Source organism: Hipposideros armiger, unplaced genomic scaffold, assembly GCF_001890085.2.
Source record: "Hipposideros armiger isolate ML-2016 unplaced genomic scaffold, ASM189008v1 scaffold_212, whole genome shotgun sequence".
Classification (NCBI taxonomy): Eukaryota; Metazoa; Chordata; class Mammalia; order Chiroptera; family Hipposideridae; genus Hipposideros; species Hipposideros armiger.
In genome coordinates, this window is record NW_017731562.1 from 884,076 (window position 1) to 899,742 (window position 15,667).

General features: G+C 36.3%; 1 protein-coding gene across 1 annotated transcript in view; it reads left to right on the forward strand.

Moving 5' to 3' along the window:
• Nucleotides 1-15,667, forward strand: part of AGPS (alkylglycerone phosphate synthase) — a 124,927-nt gene that overhangs the window by 102,016 nt on the left and 7,244 nt on the right. Inside the window, exon 19 of the mRNA XM_019654018.1 lies at nucleotides 1,993-2,050. Within this exon, the coding sequence (XP_019509563.1) occupies nucleotides 1,993-2,050 (58 nt within the window). The remainder of the gene's footprint in view (nucleotides 1-1,992; nucleotides 2,051-15,667) is intronic.

Sequence of the window (15,667 nt, forward strand, 5' to 3'; positions counted from 1 at the left end):
ATTAATTTAAGTAAACTTTACTATCAATTATGATTTTAGTTTCACTCTCTAATCACGTGTGGCCCACCTAGGTGATAGCCCATAGAAATGAGAAGCATATTTGTTGCACTGGGCTGTATACTGAATTGTGAGTCTAGAATTAATATCCTCTATGTATATAAGAATTAATGTTCTATAGCTTGTGATTTTTTTTGGTTGTTACTTATAGTACATAGTACCTGATGAAGTTAAATAACAAAGGACTACAGGAATCCTTGACCACTTTGGCAGCCCGCGCATCTCCAGACGGTGGCTGCCGCTGAGGTCGGCAGCCCTGATGTTCTTGGTCTGTGCTGTGATACCCTTAATCTGGGTTTATCACATTTTTGTTTGCTAAAGCTATATGTAAACCATTGAGGTTCATTTGCTAGTAGTTGCTTCTAATTTTTATAAAGCCTTCTGTTTGAAGGTCACTATTTCTCATGCCTACAGTTGAAGAAACAGACTAGATTGGAGGAACCAAGAAGAGACTGAGATTTGTTAAAACCTCAGGTGTCCTAGTGTTAAATGTATTGTGTGCCCGCCAAAAATAGTAGAGCTACAAGATAATTTCCAGTGGTATACCCCCATTAATAGCTTTTTTGCAGTAAAATTGAAATACAGTGAAGTGTACATATTTAAAGTATACAATTTCATGAAATAGAAGTCAATATACACCAGTGAAACCATCACCCCAAATCAAAATAATGACCATATCCATCATCCTCAAAAGTTCAAGTCCTTTCCCATCACCGTAGTCCTTTAGTGTTTTTGTGCTGCCCTTTGGCTCCCCACTGCCCCTTCCCTGTAGTACTACAAGAATGAAATTCTGCCTTCTTTACCACTCCAATCTGCCATCCTGTATGTGCTACTGATTTCAAGTAGTTATTGCTTTATTTGAAATAATTTGTTAGACGATATACTGTCTTACAGCAGGGCTAGCATATTTATGATTCATTTCAAAAACCCTAAATCCTAAGTGATGATGGTTCTAATAAATTACTTTGCAGTGAGATGTGGTCCATCTGTCGCAGCCGGACCCTTTTCTACCCTGGCCTAACTGCCCATGGTTTGTACACACCTGTGTAATTCCCAGAGGTTCAGGCACTCCAGATATTTTAACTCATGGCTATTACACACTCAGGAATTAAATGTAATTCCAGTTTCTGTTACCCTTTTTCACCTTGCACTCCATTGATTCTTTATTTTGGTGTGCGTGTTTAATCTTTCTAACCTTAGTGCTCTATAAGGAGTAGTCAGGGTGTAGCATGTTAGGATAAAACAAGAGTTGTTTTTGGTTTTTTTTTCATACTTATATATCCATAGGCCTGACAGGTAATTTGTCCCAAGATATTGACCTAAGAAATGTTCTCCATAAGGGCTTTTATAGTTGACCCCAGATAGCTTTGTAAGTAATCTTGAGTCTGATGCCCACTGTATGATATTAGGTGGGTAATTTAACCACCTAAGCCTAATTTTCTTTACCCATGAAATAGGAGTAATCGTAATTATTCCATAAGGCTATATAGTAAAAACAAACGCATTACTGTAGGTAAATTGCTTAGTGTTTTTCTGGGCATACAATAAGCAGTCAATAAATGTTAGTTACTAATGTTTTTTGGTATATACTGAGATGTTTACTTCAGAGTAGGACCTTGCTCTGTCTTTACAAAATTTTTTTTTCATTATTATTAACGATTTAATGCTGCTGAATGGATTATTTTGCCTTTTACTTTTCTGGAATCTTGATGTGACTATGGTAGATATTGTGACTATTCACTGGAAAAGCTATAGAGCGAGGCTGTATATTTTAATTGCTTTTTAAATGCAGTAAACCTACGAGCAAGGAAAATTAGGCTCTAGTTGATTATTTAACCCAGGAAGTATGTGCCTCCTTTGGGAGTTGGGTCTCTCACTCTTACTTCAAAGTGAAATCTAAGTAGCAACTATTTGTTGTGTTGTTTCCAAATACAGGCAGCTGCTAGAGAAGAAATCCTGGCTAATGGAGGGAGTCTGTCACATCACCACGGAGGTATTCTTGTTTGGGGGTAGAATTTACAGTGTTCCTAATGTGAAAAATACTTGGTTTGGTAAAATGCTGGGGAGAGTCATAATACGAATAATGTGAGAGCACGTGAGATTTCTTGGATGTTTTTATGTCTGTCTCTGAAGTAGTCTAGGCTATGGCAGTAACCAACAGACGGTGGACTAGACAAGCCTGCCCCAGGGTATGAACCTAGACAACATTCTGAGTTCTCAGGGAACTGCCTGTTATCCAGGAAGAGCCCAGCTTGCCTGGGAACTATTTGACCATCACCACGAAAGTTTTTAAAGGGAAAAAAGAAAAACAACATAAATGTTTCTCAGCCACTATTAGAATGTAGCTGGATATCAGTTGTACCATATATTGAAGAGCTGTTTGTTTTGCCCACCCAAAATTTAGCAAATGAATCAAGACACAATATGAAAATAATCTTTTTTCAAGATTTTAATGCTGTTTTGTTATTACTTTGTGATCATTGTGGTAAGTTTTAATTTTTATCAGAGAATTGATCCCATCACCAATAAAAATTAGGATATATCTACCTATGTTACTAGCAGTCTTATGAAAGGCAGTTTTTAAAAAGTGAAACAATGGCTATTGTCTTATTAAAATAGTAATTTTTGAGATTATCCACCTGTTCCCTTAATAAAAATATGTTCTGAACATATCCCTCAATATAATTTGGTGCTTAGAAAAATAGATATATGTGGATTTTTAAATTAAAAAACAAACAAACACATTTTTTCGGGAGGAGCATGAGGATAAATGACCACTGAATTAAAAAGTTCAGTTTGTACCCCTGCCCTGGATTCTCCGTATCCCTCTTTCCCTGTTTGATTTTTCATCAGTGTTTAGCATTATCTAATATGCTACATATTTGTACTTCTTAAAATTAGCTGTTTCCTCCTACTGGAAAGTGAGAGTCCATAGGGCAGGGACCTGGGGTTTTTTTAGTTTTTTTTTTTAGCTGAGCCGTCCTGCCAGCGTGGGTCGGGAATCGAACCAGCAACCCTGTTGCTCAGAGCTCACACTCGAGCTCTTAACCAACTAAGCCTCTCAGTCCCTGGCAGGGACCTGTTTTGTTTGTTACTGTGTATCAGCACCTAGAACAGTACTTCTTCCCCTTCTCCCCACCGGTCTGCCCTCCATGCACATGTGTAGGATGAATGAAAGAATTTTGATAGAAGAAAGGGTGGGCTGTAGAGGATTTGTGTCCATGTAACAGTATTGCAACCAGGCCTGGAGAAGACTGATCATGTGGATGAATGAAGTAAAAAGCGAGTTCCCAGGATCCTTGTATCATTATAACCTTTTGCTATCACCTTACTTTTTTTCTTAAGTCCCACAAATAAATTTCTAACTTAGCTGATTGGTAAGCATTGAAGTGAACAAATTTATTCTTTCCCTCATCTTTTATTATCTTTTGATGAAGATTGTAATAAATGTTAGAATGACAAAAATGAAGGAGCAAAATGGATATTAGAAAGCTCTCAAGTACAACTAAAAGCTTCTGATTAAAAGTCTGCACCTAATTTTGGAAATTTAAACAGGAGATATTTCATAAAAATACTTACACTTTTAGCACCTTCCTCTAAAATATTCAGAAAGCCATATACATTATGTAAAATCTTTTTTATATATTCTATTTCAGGATGGAATATATTAATATGTAAGGAACTTGTAAAAGTACATAATATCATGAAGTAATAATATGTTCTTTATTCTAAATTGATTGCATGGAGGGAGGAGGCAAAATAATTGAGCTATAATTACTTGTTTGAAGGAAAAAAGTTCCTTTCTATAGCTTTAGGTAAGCTATTTCCTTAACTGTGAGAGGATTTTCTCAGTTTACTCAAGCTTTACAGTGTCAGAAAGTCTATAGAAGTTGTAAATGACCAAGTGACCTGCAACATTGCAGAGGAAAGTCCAATCAGGTTTTTTCTGGCCAAGACACTTTACTACTGTAGGACCTATGAGGCTACTCATGTCCCTCCAGTAGTGTCTATATGTGAGATGCTGAGGGTTTAATATGGTAGAACTGCTGATGTTATTTATTAAGATATGCCACAGACACTGAGAGCTTAGTGGGTTCCAACAGAACCCACTAAACATTGATGTATCTGTAAAGCTGCCATTATGGAAAAAAGAAAATACACATAGACTTGAAATAATAAAGAGTCACTTACTCTAATACAAATTTATTTGAAACTTTGATTTTGTTACTTGTGCAAGTCATGGTGATAGTTCCTTGTATTAATCAACACACACAAATAGAAGTTAATAAAAGATAATAGAAAGATATAAGCCTTAATTAACCTATAAGATCATGATTCAATTCTTGATTTCAAAGCCAACAATGTAAATAGCTCCTTGTGATATTTTTTATACAAGGTGTTCTTAGTACTTTTTAATATTGTTGTATAATATGTTTTCCATATTTTAAATATTATTGGTCCATTAGGCAGTAGGTTTTCAAAGAATTGTAATTCTTCCCCAGAAGAACCTTACAGTCCAGTAAAATAAAATATTATAGTATTTGGGCTGGCTGAGTGGCGCGTTGGTTAAGAACTGGCTTGGGACACCAAAGGGCCCTGGTTCGGATCCCACATATGAGGGCCAGTGACACTGCCCTCCACAGCTAAGATGCTGAACAACAGCTCAACCTGGAGCTGGGCTGCTGTGAATATTATAGTATTTCCAAAGGCCGTAATCAAAACTGGTAGGATTATGGTATCATTACCATTTTAACCAAGATAAAAGTCTCCCATTTTCTTTGAAAAGCACCCAAAAGGTAACTTTAATAAACAGTTAATGCAATAAATGTTGAAACAGGGAAGAGAAGGGACATAGAATAGGGGGGAAATTAATTTATAAAGCTGTAAATATATGCCAGGTGTTCTGCATAATTTATTCTCCTTTAGTTCTCCAAATGCTGTGGAGCAGGCATTATTTCTATCGTTCCAATGAAGATATGTTAAGGCTCTGATGTACAGTAGGTTGCTCAAAGGTACAAGCAGTAATTGTGAGTGCCAGAATGTGACTTTCAACTCAGGCCCGCCTGCTTCAGTGTCCCTGTCCTTTGGCTTTGAGAGCCTAAAATGGAGAAAATAGGCAAAAAGCTAAAAAGATTGAAATTGACAGCATTTGAAGAGACACCATTTTAAAAGTATATGAAAAGAAATACTAAACATTACTGTTTTTCTTTTAAAACATAAAACCCCTATTTCTTTAATTTTGACTACGTTAATTACTTGTCCTGCTTTAGATGTTAAAACAATGAATCAACATTTCCCTTTTCTCATCATAGGTATTTCATTGTTTTCTCAGTTCTTACACATAGTTTGACTTTCTGGTTTTTTTATGCTTCCTAATTGTGGGTTTCTAACATACAGACAGTATTAGGTAATAAAACAAATGCAGGTCAGATCATGTTACAGAAAAACTTGTACAATTTATGTGCATTTTTAGGTTCTAGGCTTATAGGCCTTTTATTTGCTGACGACTCAAGTTTGGTGAAATAATTTATTTTTTAGAAATTATTAGGTTTAACTTGAATGTAGCAAGGTTTGATTGCATATTTATTGAGAGCTTCTGCCTCGTTGAAATAGAAATCTTTTATTTCTATCATTTCTCATTTTTATTTTCTGTGTGATCAAAAATATGACTGGATGGAAACAAACTAAACTACTTGGTTACCTCTGTTGCTTAGAAAAAGAAATTAGGTAACCCTGAATACAAAATATATTTCATGTGCTCTGGGAAATGAAGGTGCTTTCCCTTTGCTAGCTTATCCACTAGCTAAGCTGCTGAACCTTGGAGTGCTCCAGGGCTTAGCCTGACCCTATTTGTACCTGTGTGTTCGTTCACTCAGTCCCTCAGTGATTTCATCAGTCCTACGGCTTCAAACACCATCTACATGTTGATGACTCCCAAGTACCAGACTGCACCACCACTAACCACGGGGACTTCTGCAGGAGCCTCCCCTTAACTGGCCCGTCTGCTTCCACTCCAGCGCCCCTACTGTTATTTCTCTTACTTCCAGAGCAGTCTTTTTAAAGCTCAGTGTTTTTTCCTTGCATTCAGAATAAAGTGCAAAGTCCTTATCTGAACCTTCAAGTGTACACATGGTGTGTCTGTCTCTTTGTCCTCATCTCTTACTACTTTTCCCCTCCAGCAGTATTCGCTTTCTTGCTCTTCCTCAGACATATCAACACCTTTTCCGCTTCAAGGCCTTCGCTATTTCTTCACTCTTTTCCTGATGTTCTTTTTCTTGGTCAGGCCATCCCCCCCCCCCCATATTTGCAAGGCTCTTTCTCCTTCATTTAGATCTCTGATAAAAATGTCCACATCTTAGAGCTGGCTGCCTGTTCTCTTGTGTAGTTTCTGTGCTTCTCCTTTGAATTAAGTTCATTGAGGTTACTATCTTGTTCGTCACTGTGTTCCCCAGTCCCTAGAACAATGACGGCTGTTCTATATAGTAGATGCTCAATGAACAAATACGTTGAGTGGATTAATGCTCACAGAATTGGGGCAGTTCTACAAATTCTCAAACACCTCTGAATCTTTCATGTTAGAATGCCATTAGTCTCATTGCTAATTTAGTTCAAACGTTTAATGATCAGGCCTGTTTGATTATAGGGTCATGTTTAATCATGAACAGCTCAGTTTCTTCCATAATATTTCTGGGAAAGCGTATTAGCAGAGTTGGTTATTCAGTGGAAAAGTAGGGTAAAATAATGTGCTGTCTCTACAACTGTATAACACCAGCCATTTTAGTGTTCTTTCATAGGTGCATTATGCATGTAAGTTCCATTTAAACTTTGTCTTAAATAAAAGATTGAGAGACTTGTAGACAAAGGAGAAAGAACATAGGCTTGGGAATCCAATCTGTATTTGACTCCTGACTCTGCCCTTAACTAGCTGTGTGACCTTACGGAAATGACTTCTCTGAGCTGAAGTGTTCCCATCTGCAAAATGGGAGTAATAATACGCACCTCGTAAATTGTTGTAAGACTTAAAGGTGGTAATGTGTGTAAAGCATCTAAAGAGTCTTGCATATAGTAGGTGCTTAAAAAACAGTAGCTTAAAAACTTAAAAGCAATAGACAGTACGAAGTGAAACTATGGTTTGTATTCTGTTTTTAACTTTTAAAAATTTTAAATTACAGTTTACATGCAATATTATATTATTGGGTTGTCGGAAATGTCATGACGTATTTTTTCTATGTTTTTCGTTGAAAAAATGCGTCATCACTTTTCTGACAACTCAATAGTTTCATGTATACAACACAATGATTAGATATTTGTATAATTTACAAAGTGATCACCTTGATAAGTCTAATATGTGCTTTGTATTCTTAAACCCTCACCCTAACCATTGAAGAAAGGGTTACAGTTTATTTGAAAAAAATACATACACGTATTCAAAGGATATGATTCAACATTGTCTTAACATATTTTCATTTGTGACCTTCAGTTGGTCTCATTTTATAGAAAGTTATTACAATCTGTATGAAAGAAATTTCCTTCACACTATTGGCTATATAATTTGGTATAGAAAAATGTCTATTTTCATAAATCCTTTTCTGCTTAAAGTTAATCATCTAATTTGTAAATTTCAAATATCCTGTGCTATTCAGTATAGGTTCATAAAACAGAAACCTTTCCATATAAAGTTTAAATAGAGTGGGTTTAATTGTCCTGCTAAACTTAATCAATAATAGAGCTTTTGAGAGATCACTTTTTACGTATAAAAAAGATTTTCCTTCATTTGCATCCTGAACTTAAAACCCAAATTGACCTGGTAGCATCTTTATGTCCTGACCTTCAGGCAGTGTCATGACACACTCAGTACCATTTTTGAGTTCAAGAGTAGAAGAGCTGGGGGTTGGGAGAATATTGATGCAATTTCTCTTAGAGGGTTTGGCCTGTAATTGTGATTAATAACAGTTCCTTTCACTATCTGGAAACAGACAGGCTGGTTTGTCTGCCTACAATCATGCTGTGATAAATGGAGCTATTTTAACTCTGGTTTTGTGTATCAAAGAGAACAGATGTAGTCTGGGACTGGAGGCTATAGGAAATATAAAGCCTGCTTAACTTAATCTTCATAGTGCTTGTTTTTGTAACGGACGAGCTGGTCAGTTTAAACAGCAGAGTTTATGTCAGCCACGTATTTAATTTCAGTTTATGACTTAAGTTTTTAAGTTGTTCATTTGCTAAAATTATACCTAAGTCCTTGTCAGGAAATAAAAAGCATTGATTAAATATAACCAGTCTTAGTTTAAATATTGATGTCTTTACCTAACCAAAATTATTTCCTATTGTTCAGAGAATAATTAGGGGCAGCTGCTCTTAGCTTTTTTTGTGGTCTTAACAGAATGTAATAGTATCAGAAACTTTAAAAGTAGAAAGAGACTATTCAAAAGAATGAGCAAAAGATCAACTTTGAGGACATTTCTTAAAAACCTGTATTGTGAAATAAATGACATACAGATTGGAAAGGAAGAAATAAAACTGTCACTATTTATGGATGGCATGATTGTCTTCGTAGATAATTCCAAAGAATCTACAAAAACAAGATCAGCAAGATCGTAGAATACAAGAGCACACACAAAAATCAATCACGTTTTTATATATTAACAACAAACATAGAAACTGCAATTTAAAATACCATTTACAGTAGCTTCAAAGAAAATGAAAGTCACAGATCTAATAAAATAAGTACATAGTTAAGCATAAATCTAACAAGATATATACCGGATCTGTATTTTGAAAATTACAGAATGCTGATAAAAATAATCAAGGAAGACCTAAATAAATAGAAAGACCATGTTCATAGATTAGTAAAAAATTTAACATCATAAAGATGTCAGTTCTCCCTGGATTGATCTGTTTGTTTAATGCAATTCCTATCAAAGTTTTAGCAAGATTTTTAGTAGCTACAGAAGGATTATTCTAAAATTTACATGGTAAGGCAAAGGAACTAGACAGCTGAAACAATTTTGAAAAAAGAATAAAGTCATAAGAATCAGTCTACCTGATTTCAAGACTTATAGCTCAGTAATCCAGACTGTGGTATTGGAGGAGAGATACATTGATCAGTGGAACAGAATAGAGAAGCCAGAAATAGACCCACATAATTATGTCCACCTGACTTTGACAAAGCTATAAAGGTATAAAAGCATTCAAAATGGAAGAAGTATGTAGATTGTCCAACAAATGGTGGGACATCTGTAGGCACACACACACACACACACACACACACACACACACACAAAACCTTGACCCAAGCCTCGCACCTTATACAAAAATTAACTCAAAATAGATTATAGACTTAAATGTAAAATATGAAATAATAAAACTTTTAAGGAAAACAAAGCAGAAAATCTTCAGGATCTAGAGCGAGGCAAAGAGTTTTTAGACTGGTCACCAAAAGTACAGTTCATTAAAGGAAAAATTGGTACATTGGATCTCATCAAAGTTAAAAATGTTTGTTCTGTGAAGGACTCTGTTAACAGGATGAAAGAGGCCTCAGAATGGGAGCAACTATGTGCAAACCACATATCCAAAAAAGACCTGTGTCTATGATATATAAAGAACTCTCAAAATTCAATAATGCAAACACCTATCAGAAAGCTAAAATGAAAAAACAGTGACAATATCAAATGCTGGCAAAGATGTGGAGAAACTAGATAAATCATATGCATACATTGCTGGTGGGAGTGTGAAGTGGTACAGCCATTCTGTAAACACTTTGGCCGTTTCTTATAAGATCAGACATGCAACTACCATTCAACCCAACACACCCTTGGACATTTATACCAGAGAATTGAAAACTTACTTGTTTATACAGAAACCTGTACATGAATATTCAGGGCTTTACTCATAAAGCCCCAAGCAGCCTAGATCGCCTTCAACTAGTACAGTGGCCCCCACCCCCATCTATGGTTTCACTTTCCGAGATTTCAGTTACCTGCGGTCAACCGTGGTCTGAAAATATTCAATGGAAAAATCCCAGAAATAAACGATTTATAAGTTTTAAATTGCATGCCATTGTGAGTAGCATGATGAAATCTCGTGCCATTCCGCTCCATCCTGCCCAGGACATGAGTCATTCTGTCCAGCTTATCCACACTGTATCTGCTACCCCTGCATGTTAGTCACTCAGTAGCCGTCTCAGTTATCAGACAGACTGCTGTGGAATTGGTATTGTAATGCTTATGTTCAAGTGACCTTGTTTGACTTCTAATGGCCTCAAAGCTCAAGAGTAGTGATGCTGGCAATCCAGATATGCCAAAGGAAAGCCATAAAGTGCTTCCTTTAATTGAAAAGGTATGTATGTATAGGAAAAACAGTATATAAAGGGTTCGGTACTCTTCTAAGTACTAAATGTTAGCCTAAGAATGCCTGTACTACATTATTAAAATTGTCACAGAATAATTAACTTTTTATAGTTAGTTTCATGTGATTAGCAGTTAATCCAAATAGATAACACTTCCAAGTGTAACATCTGTTGAAAGTGACTTTCAGTAAAATTTATTTATTTATTTTATTATTTTTTTAAAGATTTTTATTGGGGAATTGGGGGAGGGGAACAGCTCTTGGGAATTGGGGGAAGGGGAACAGACAAGTTGCCGTGGTTTTTTGTTCTTCAGTCTTAGTTGTGGAGGATGTTGTTTCATTGGCCCAAGTTGGCACCATCATTGCGCTCTTCCCGGGTGAGGCAGATCAGTCGCCGGCTTCTGGATGGCTGCTCATAGCAGCTACTGGCCGCTCACGCTGGCTACTGGCTACACACGGTAGCCCATGGCAACCCACTGCAGCATGGTTCTGCAGCCTACACCGTTGCCAGCAACCCACGGCAGTCCAGCCCCAGGTTGAGCTGCCGTTCACCATCTTAGCTGCAGAGGGCAGTGTCACTGGCCCTCATATGTGGGATCTGAACCGGGTTCCTCTGCCATCCCAAGCCAGTTCTTAACTAACGCGCCACTCGGCCGGCCCAGTAAAATTTATTTATTTATTTTATTTATTATTATTATTATTTATTGTGAAATACAGATTTTTTAGAATTAGTTTCAGCTGTACAACACAGTGCAATAGTTACACTTTTTACCCCTCGAGGTGACAACCTCCCTCCCCTAATCCGCCGCCCCCCCATATCATACATACCTATTACAATTCCCTTGACTCTACTCCCCACACTATACTCCACCTTATATATATATATATATATATATATATATATATATATATATATGTATTCACTTATAGTTGACATACGATATTATAAAACATCAGCTTAGTACAATTTATTTTTAATGTTCTGTGTTGTCAACCACAAGCCACTAGGCTACATGTGATGATTTAAATTAAAATTAATTAAAATTAAAATCCATTTCCTCGTTTACAATGACCACCTTTCAAGTACTTAATATCCACATGTGGCTAGGGTGATATGTTAAATAAACAGTGTAGATACAGAACATTTCTGTCATCACAGAAAGTTCCATTGGACAGTGCTGTGAAGCTTTATTTCTTACAGATTTCACACATGGCTGGAAAAATGACCAAAAAATATGACTTAAAAGCTTTTTTCAGTAGACTTTAGAGTCATGTCTTTAAGAGTTAATTTTTAAAGTAGTGTTTGTCATTAATGGTTGATTTTTCTCAGTGTAACTTCTATCCACTCTACCAGTTTTTCCAAGATGTCTCTTAATTTGGTCAGTAGCCTCAAATTCAGAGCAAGGCCACCTTGCAATGGCAATAAGCCATTTGCTGCTAATCCAGTTGGTTGTAGCAGTGAAGGTATGTTGCCTTTATAGAAATTGTTTGGGCTCCTAGGAGATGGATCCTTGGAAGCATATAATCCAGGATTTGTTGGTCTTGGCCAGATTTGTTGGAATTTTTGGCCAGATTCTTCTTTGCTGTCCTATGCATTGTGATATGTTGAGCAGCATCTTCGGCCTCTTCTTACTAGATACCGGTAATATCGCCCCAGTTGTGATACCCAAAAATGTCTCTAGACACTGCTAATTGCCCCCTGGGGGGCAAAATGGCCTCTGTTGAGAACCACTGATATAGCTCAGAGAGTCCTAGAGATTTGAAGAAAATGAGAGTTTAGGTTCCATGGCATATCTTCTCTTGTCTTGGCCTCTATAGAATAGCTCTGAGTAGATCCAAGAAATAATGTCAGAACCTTAGGAATGCAAGGCAGATACAACCAAAGTAAACTAAGGAAACCCAGTTTGCTTTTCCTAGGTGTTTGAATCCTTAACCCTTATCTAAAATGGCTTATAGATAACTGTGGTTCAGTATTTATTTATTTCAACTAACATTTATTGAATTCCTACTGTGTGGCATACACTATGTTATGCAACAGGGCTACAAAAATGAATAAAACACGGCCCTAGTCTTCCAGGAGCATATGATCTTTTCTGTCCTTACTTATCTCTTATTTATTTGACCTGTTCACTTGCTTTTGACTCTGTTATATAGGCATTAATTGCCACTGAGTTTAAATTTCAAGTGTGTCAAGTCATCTTTTGGGGACCTATAGCAGAATTAACACATGATTCATGATTGTGTTCTGAAGACAGATAAAATCCAACTCTTGTGATCTATTACGCTAGTAATTTAAACTTTTTCTATTTTGTAATCTCTATTACAGGACCTATCCCAGGGTCTATAAGATCTTAGAGCTGTTGTGTAAACTGCACAGATGAAACCTTAGCATAAAGAAAACAGATATTTTAAACATTTAATAAGAGAAAAAAAATCTCATAAAATCAGATTTTAATTGCTTTGTTAAAGTCCAGGGTATCCATGAATTTGTCATCTTAATATCATAAGTTTCATTAGTAGAAAATAAGTCAGATCACTTAAAGAAATCAAACATGACTTTAATTATCCACTAAGCATTAAATTAAACTCTTTGATAGTCATAATTCCATTTCATATTCTTTTAAAGGCTGGATGTTAGCATCCCTTAATTGGAGATCTGTTGGCTAGCATTTAGCATGTACCTCCACCATTATCAAACACACAAAAATGTGTTTTGTAGCACAAACAAATGGACAACTAAATCCTCTTCTCAGGTTGAGACCCCCCTCACTGCCTCTAAAGAAATATCATCGCGATCAGATCACTAGGTACCTCAGAGTAAAAATCATCCATTGTCCTTCTCTTGTCATAAGTACCTAACAAGTTTCATGGAGCCAGAACCTCAGGCTCCATGCAAGGTTAGGTTTCCCTCCAGTGCTAGTTCCTTACATAATCCACTAGTAGTTTAGTTGGATTAATGAACTCTTAAAATACAATGTCAATGCTCAGATCACTCATACAAGAAGCTAAGTCTTGAGATTTTCTTTTTAAACCTGACATAGAATAGTGCTGAAGGGTATCCAGTGTGCTCAAACTAGAATTTCCAAAATAGAGTTCTAATAATGGTTAGGTGCCTTTACCGTCTGCTTAATTCTACTTCTGAGTTTGAGTTTAGTAATTTTCTAAATGTACAGTCCATTTCATAATTTGTATTTTAAATAAGTGTATAGTAAAGCTTTTCAACCTTATAACCAAATTCATAATTCAGAAAGTTTTAAACTTGTCTAAAAAGAAGTCTGGTCAGCATACCCTCGATTTATCACTTTTAAGATAGAGTCCTATTGGGTAGTTCTTGCTTGGTCTTCAGTCCCTTAGGCCACAAAGAGTAGTTCCAGATCATTTTTGGTGGTTAGGCTGACCACCATGACCACATTTTCCACTCAGAGCACTTACTAGGTGCCCTTGCATACGTGTCTGTTCATTCTTTTATACTGTTGCTCATAACACAAAATGCATTCTTTCTTGGAGATATTAGCATCCAAAAGGAATTGTTGAGCCTGTGATTTAAAGAGTATCCCTGAAAGCTTCATTTCTCTGTTCCAAAAGTAAGTTTTTAAAACTGTACTGGATGCTGTGGAAGAAAAAAGAATATTTGTTTTATCCAGTCTCTAAGACATTATTAGAAATTAAATTGTAAAAAAGTGAACTCAAGTTTAATTTAAGCAGATAAAGAATTTCCCCTCATTTGTTTTCTATGTTTAGTATTTGGCTGGTCTGTATTTTTTTATTTGTTTGTTTTCATCTTTAAAAATACTTCTACGACTCTTAAATACCTGTCATAAGTACTTTGAGCATTGTGTATTTAGAATAATTATGAAAAATGGAACACAGGGTCCTTGTCTTGTTTTCAAAGGTGGTAGAATTGGCTTTTTGTAGCTCTAGTGTTGATTCCCAGGCTAGCTTTATACTTCTAAAGAATCAGAAGTTAAAGGAATGTAGTTGAGTCAGTAGTCATGAATATCCAGGCCTGGAAAGAGCATTCAAGCTTCATGTGGTATGAATGTATACATTCCTTTTCACAGTTAACTGTATATACAAAGAATGTTGAAATAGTCTTAGGCCCCTGTTTTTGCTGTTTTTATTTATGCATTGTCCCCTCCTCCAATATGGCATGATACAGAAAGGACAGAGTATCATTTGCATTTCTGGAAATGAACTCTGCAGATGTTTAAGCAGCTATGATATAGGTGTGCACTCGTGTGTTACATGTGTCCAGATCAGCATAATCAACTACTTTCTAAATGCCTAGCAGTGCACATAAAAACCGTACAAATGGCATCACCATTATTGGTGGTGGTGGTTAGCTCTGGAATAAAAATCTACTTCGAAGTGTGATCCCTCTTTGGGATTAAGGCCTCTGGTGTTTTTTTTGTTTTGTTTTGTTTTGAAGTTATTGATTCATCTGAGACAGCCAGAGAAGGTTCTCTAGAATTTTATGAAGACTATTTCCAACAATTATCTTATTATAACGACCCATGGAACACTTTTACTTAAATTGTGGTTTTTGTTTGTACGCTTATCCTACAATATAGTTGATTTATATTGTTAAGCAAAACCAAACAGAATCCTAGTCCCTGTACTTGCATAAGCATGATTTCTGACCTCAGTTCAAATTCTGTAATCACTGACAAGCTCACAGACCTCTGCCATAAACGGGTTAAATCCTTTCACTAAATATGTTTCTGTGGGGCCACGGCTATGTCGCCTGTACTGCCTTTTTTTTTTTTTTAACTTTCTAGTTCACTAATCAAATGTATGTTAGATTGATTATTGTAAAAGTATAAACCATAGAAAATTTGACAAGATAGATGTGTAAATTATCCTTCTGACAGAACTAATGATGCACTCCAAGCACCTTCTGTTTTCTAGCGCTTGGTGAGCGACTTCATTAAATATGCAATGGCTGTTGGGTGGCTTCTCAAATGATGGTTCAGTTCCTTGTGGAATTGCATTATTACTAGAGGTGTAAAACCAGGCAGACAAGCTAGCTGTTGGGCATCCTGCTGAGGTTCTAATGTGCTCCATCTTGTTGGAGCAGTTGTTTGCAGTCTTTTCAGGACAATTAGATCCATAACCACAGGACACATTCAGTGAAGCTATATTACAGATAACAGTGGAGTCTGGCACTGACCGCTCTCCTGAGCTGCCTCAGTGTGGGGAGCTTATACTAATGCTACTTCCACCACTCACAGGGTAGTTGCTTTTTTTTTTTTTTTAATCCCTT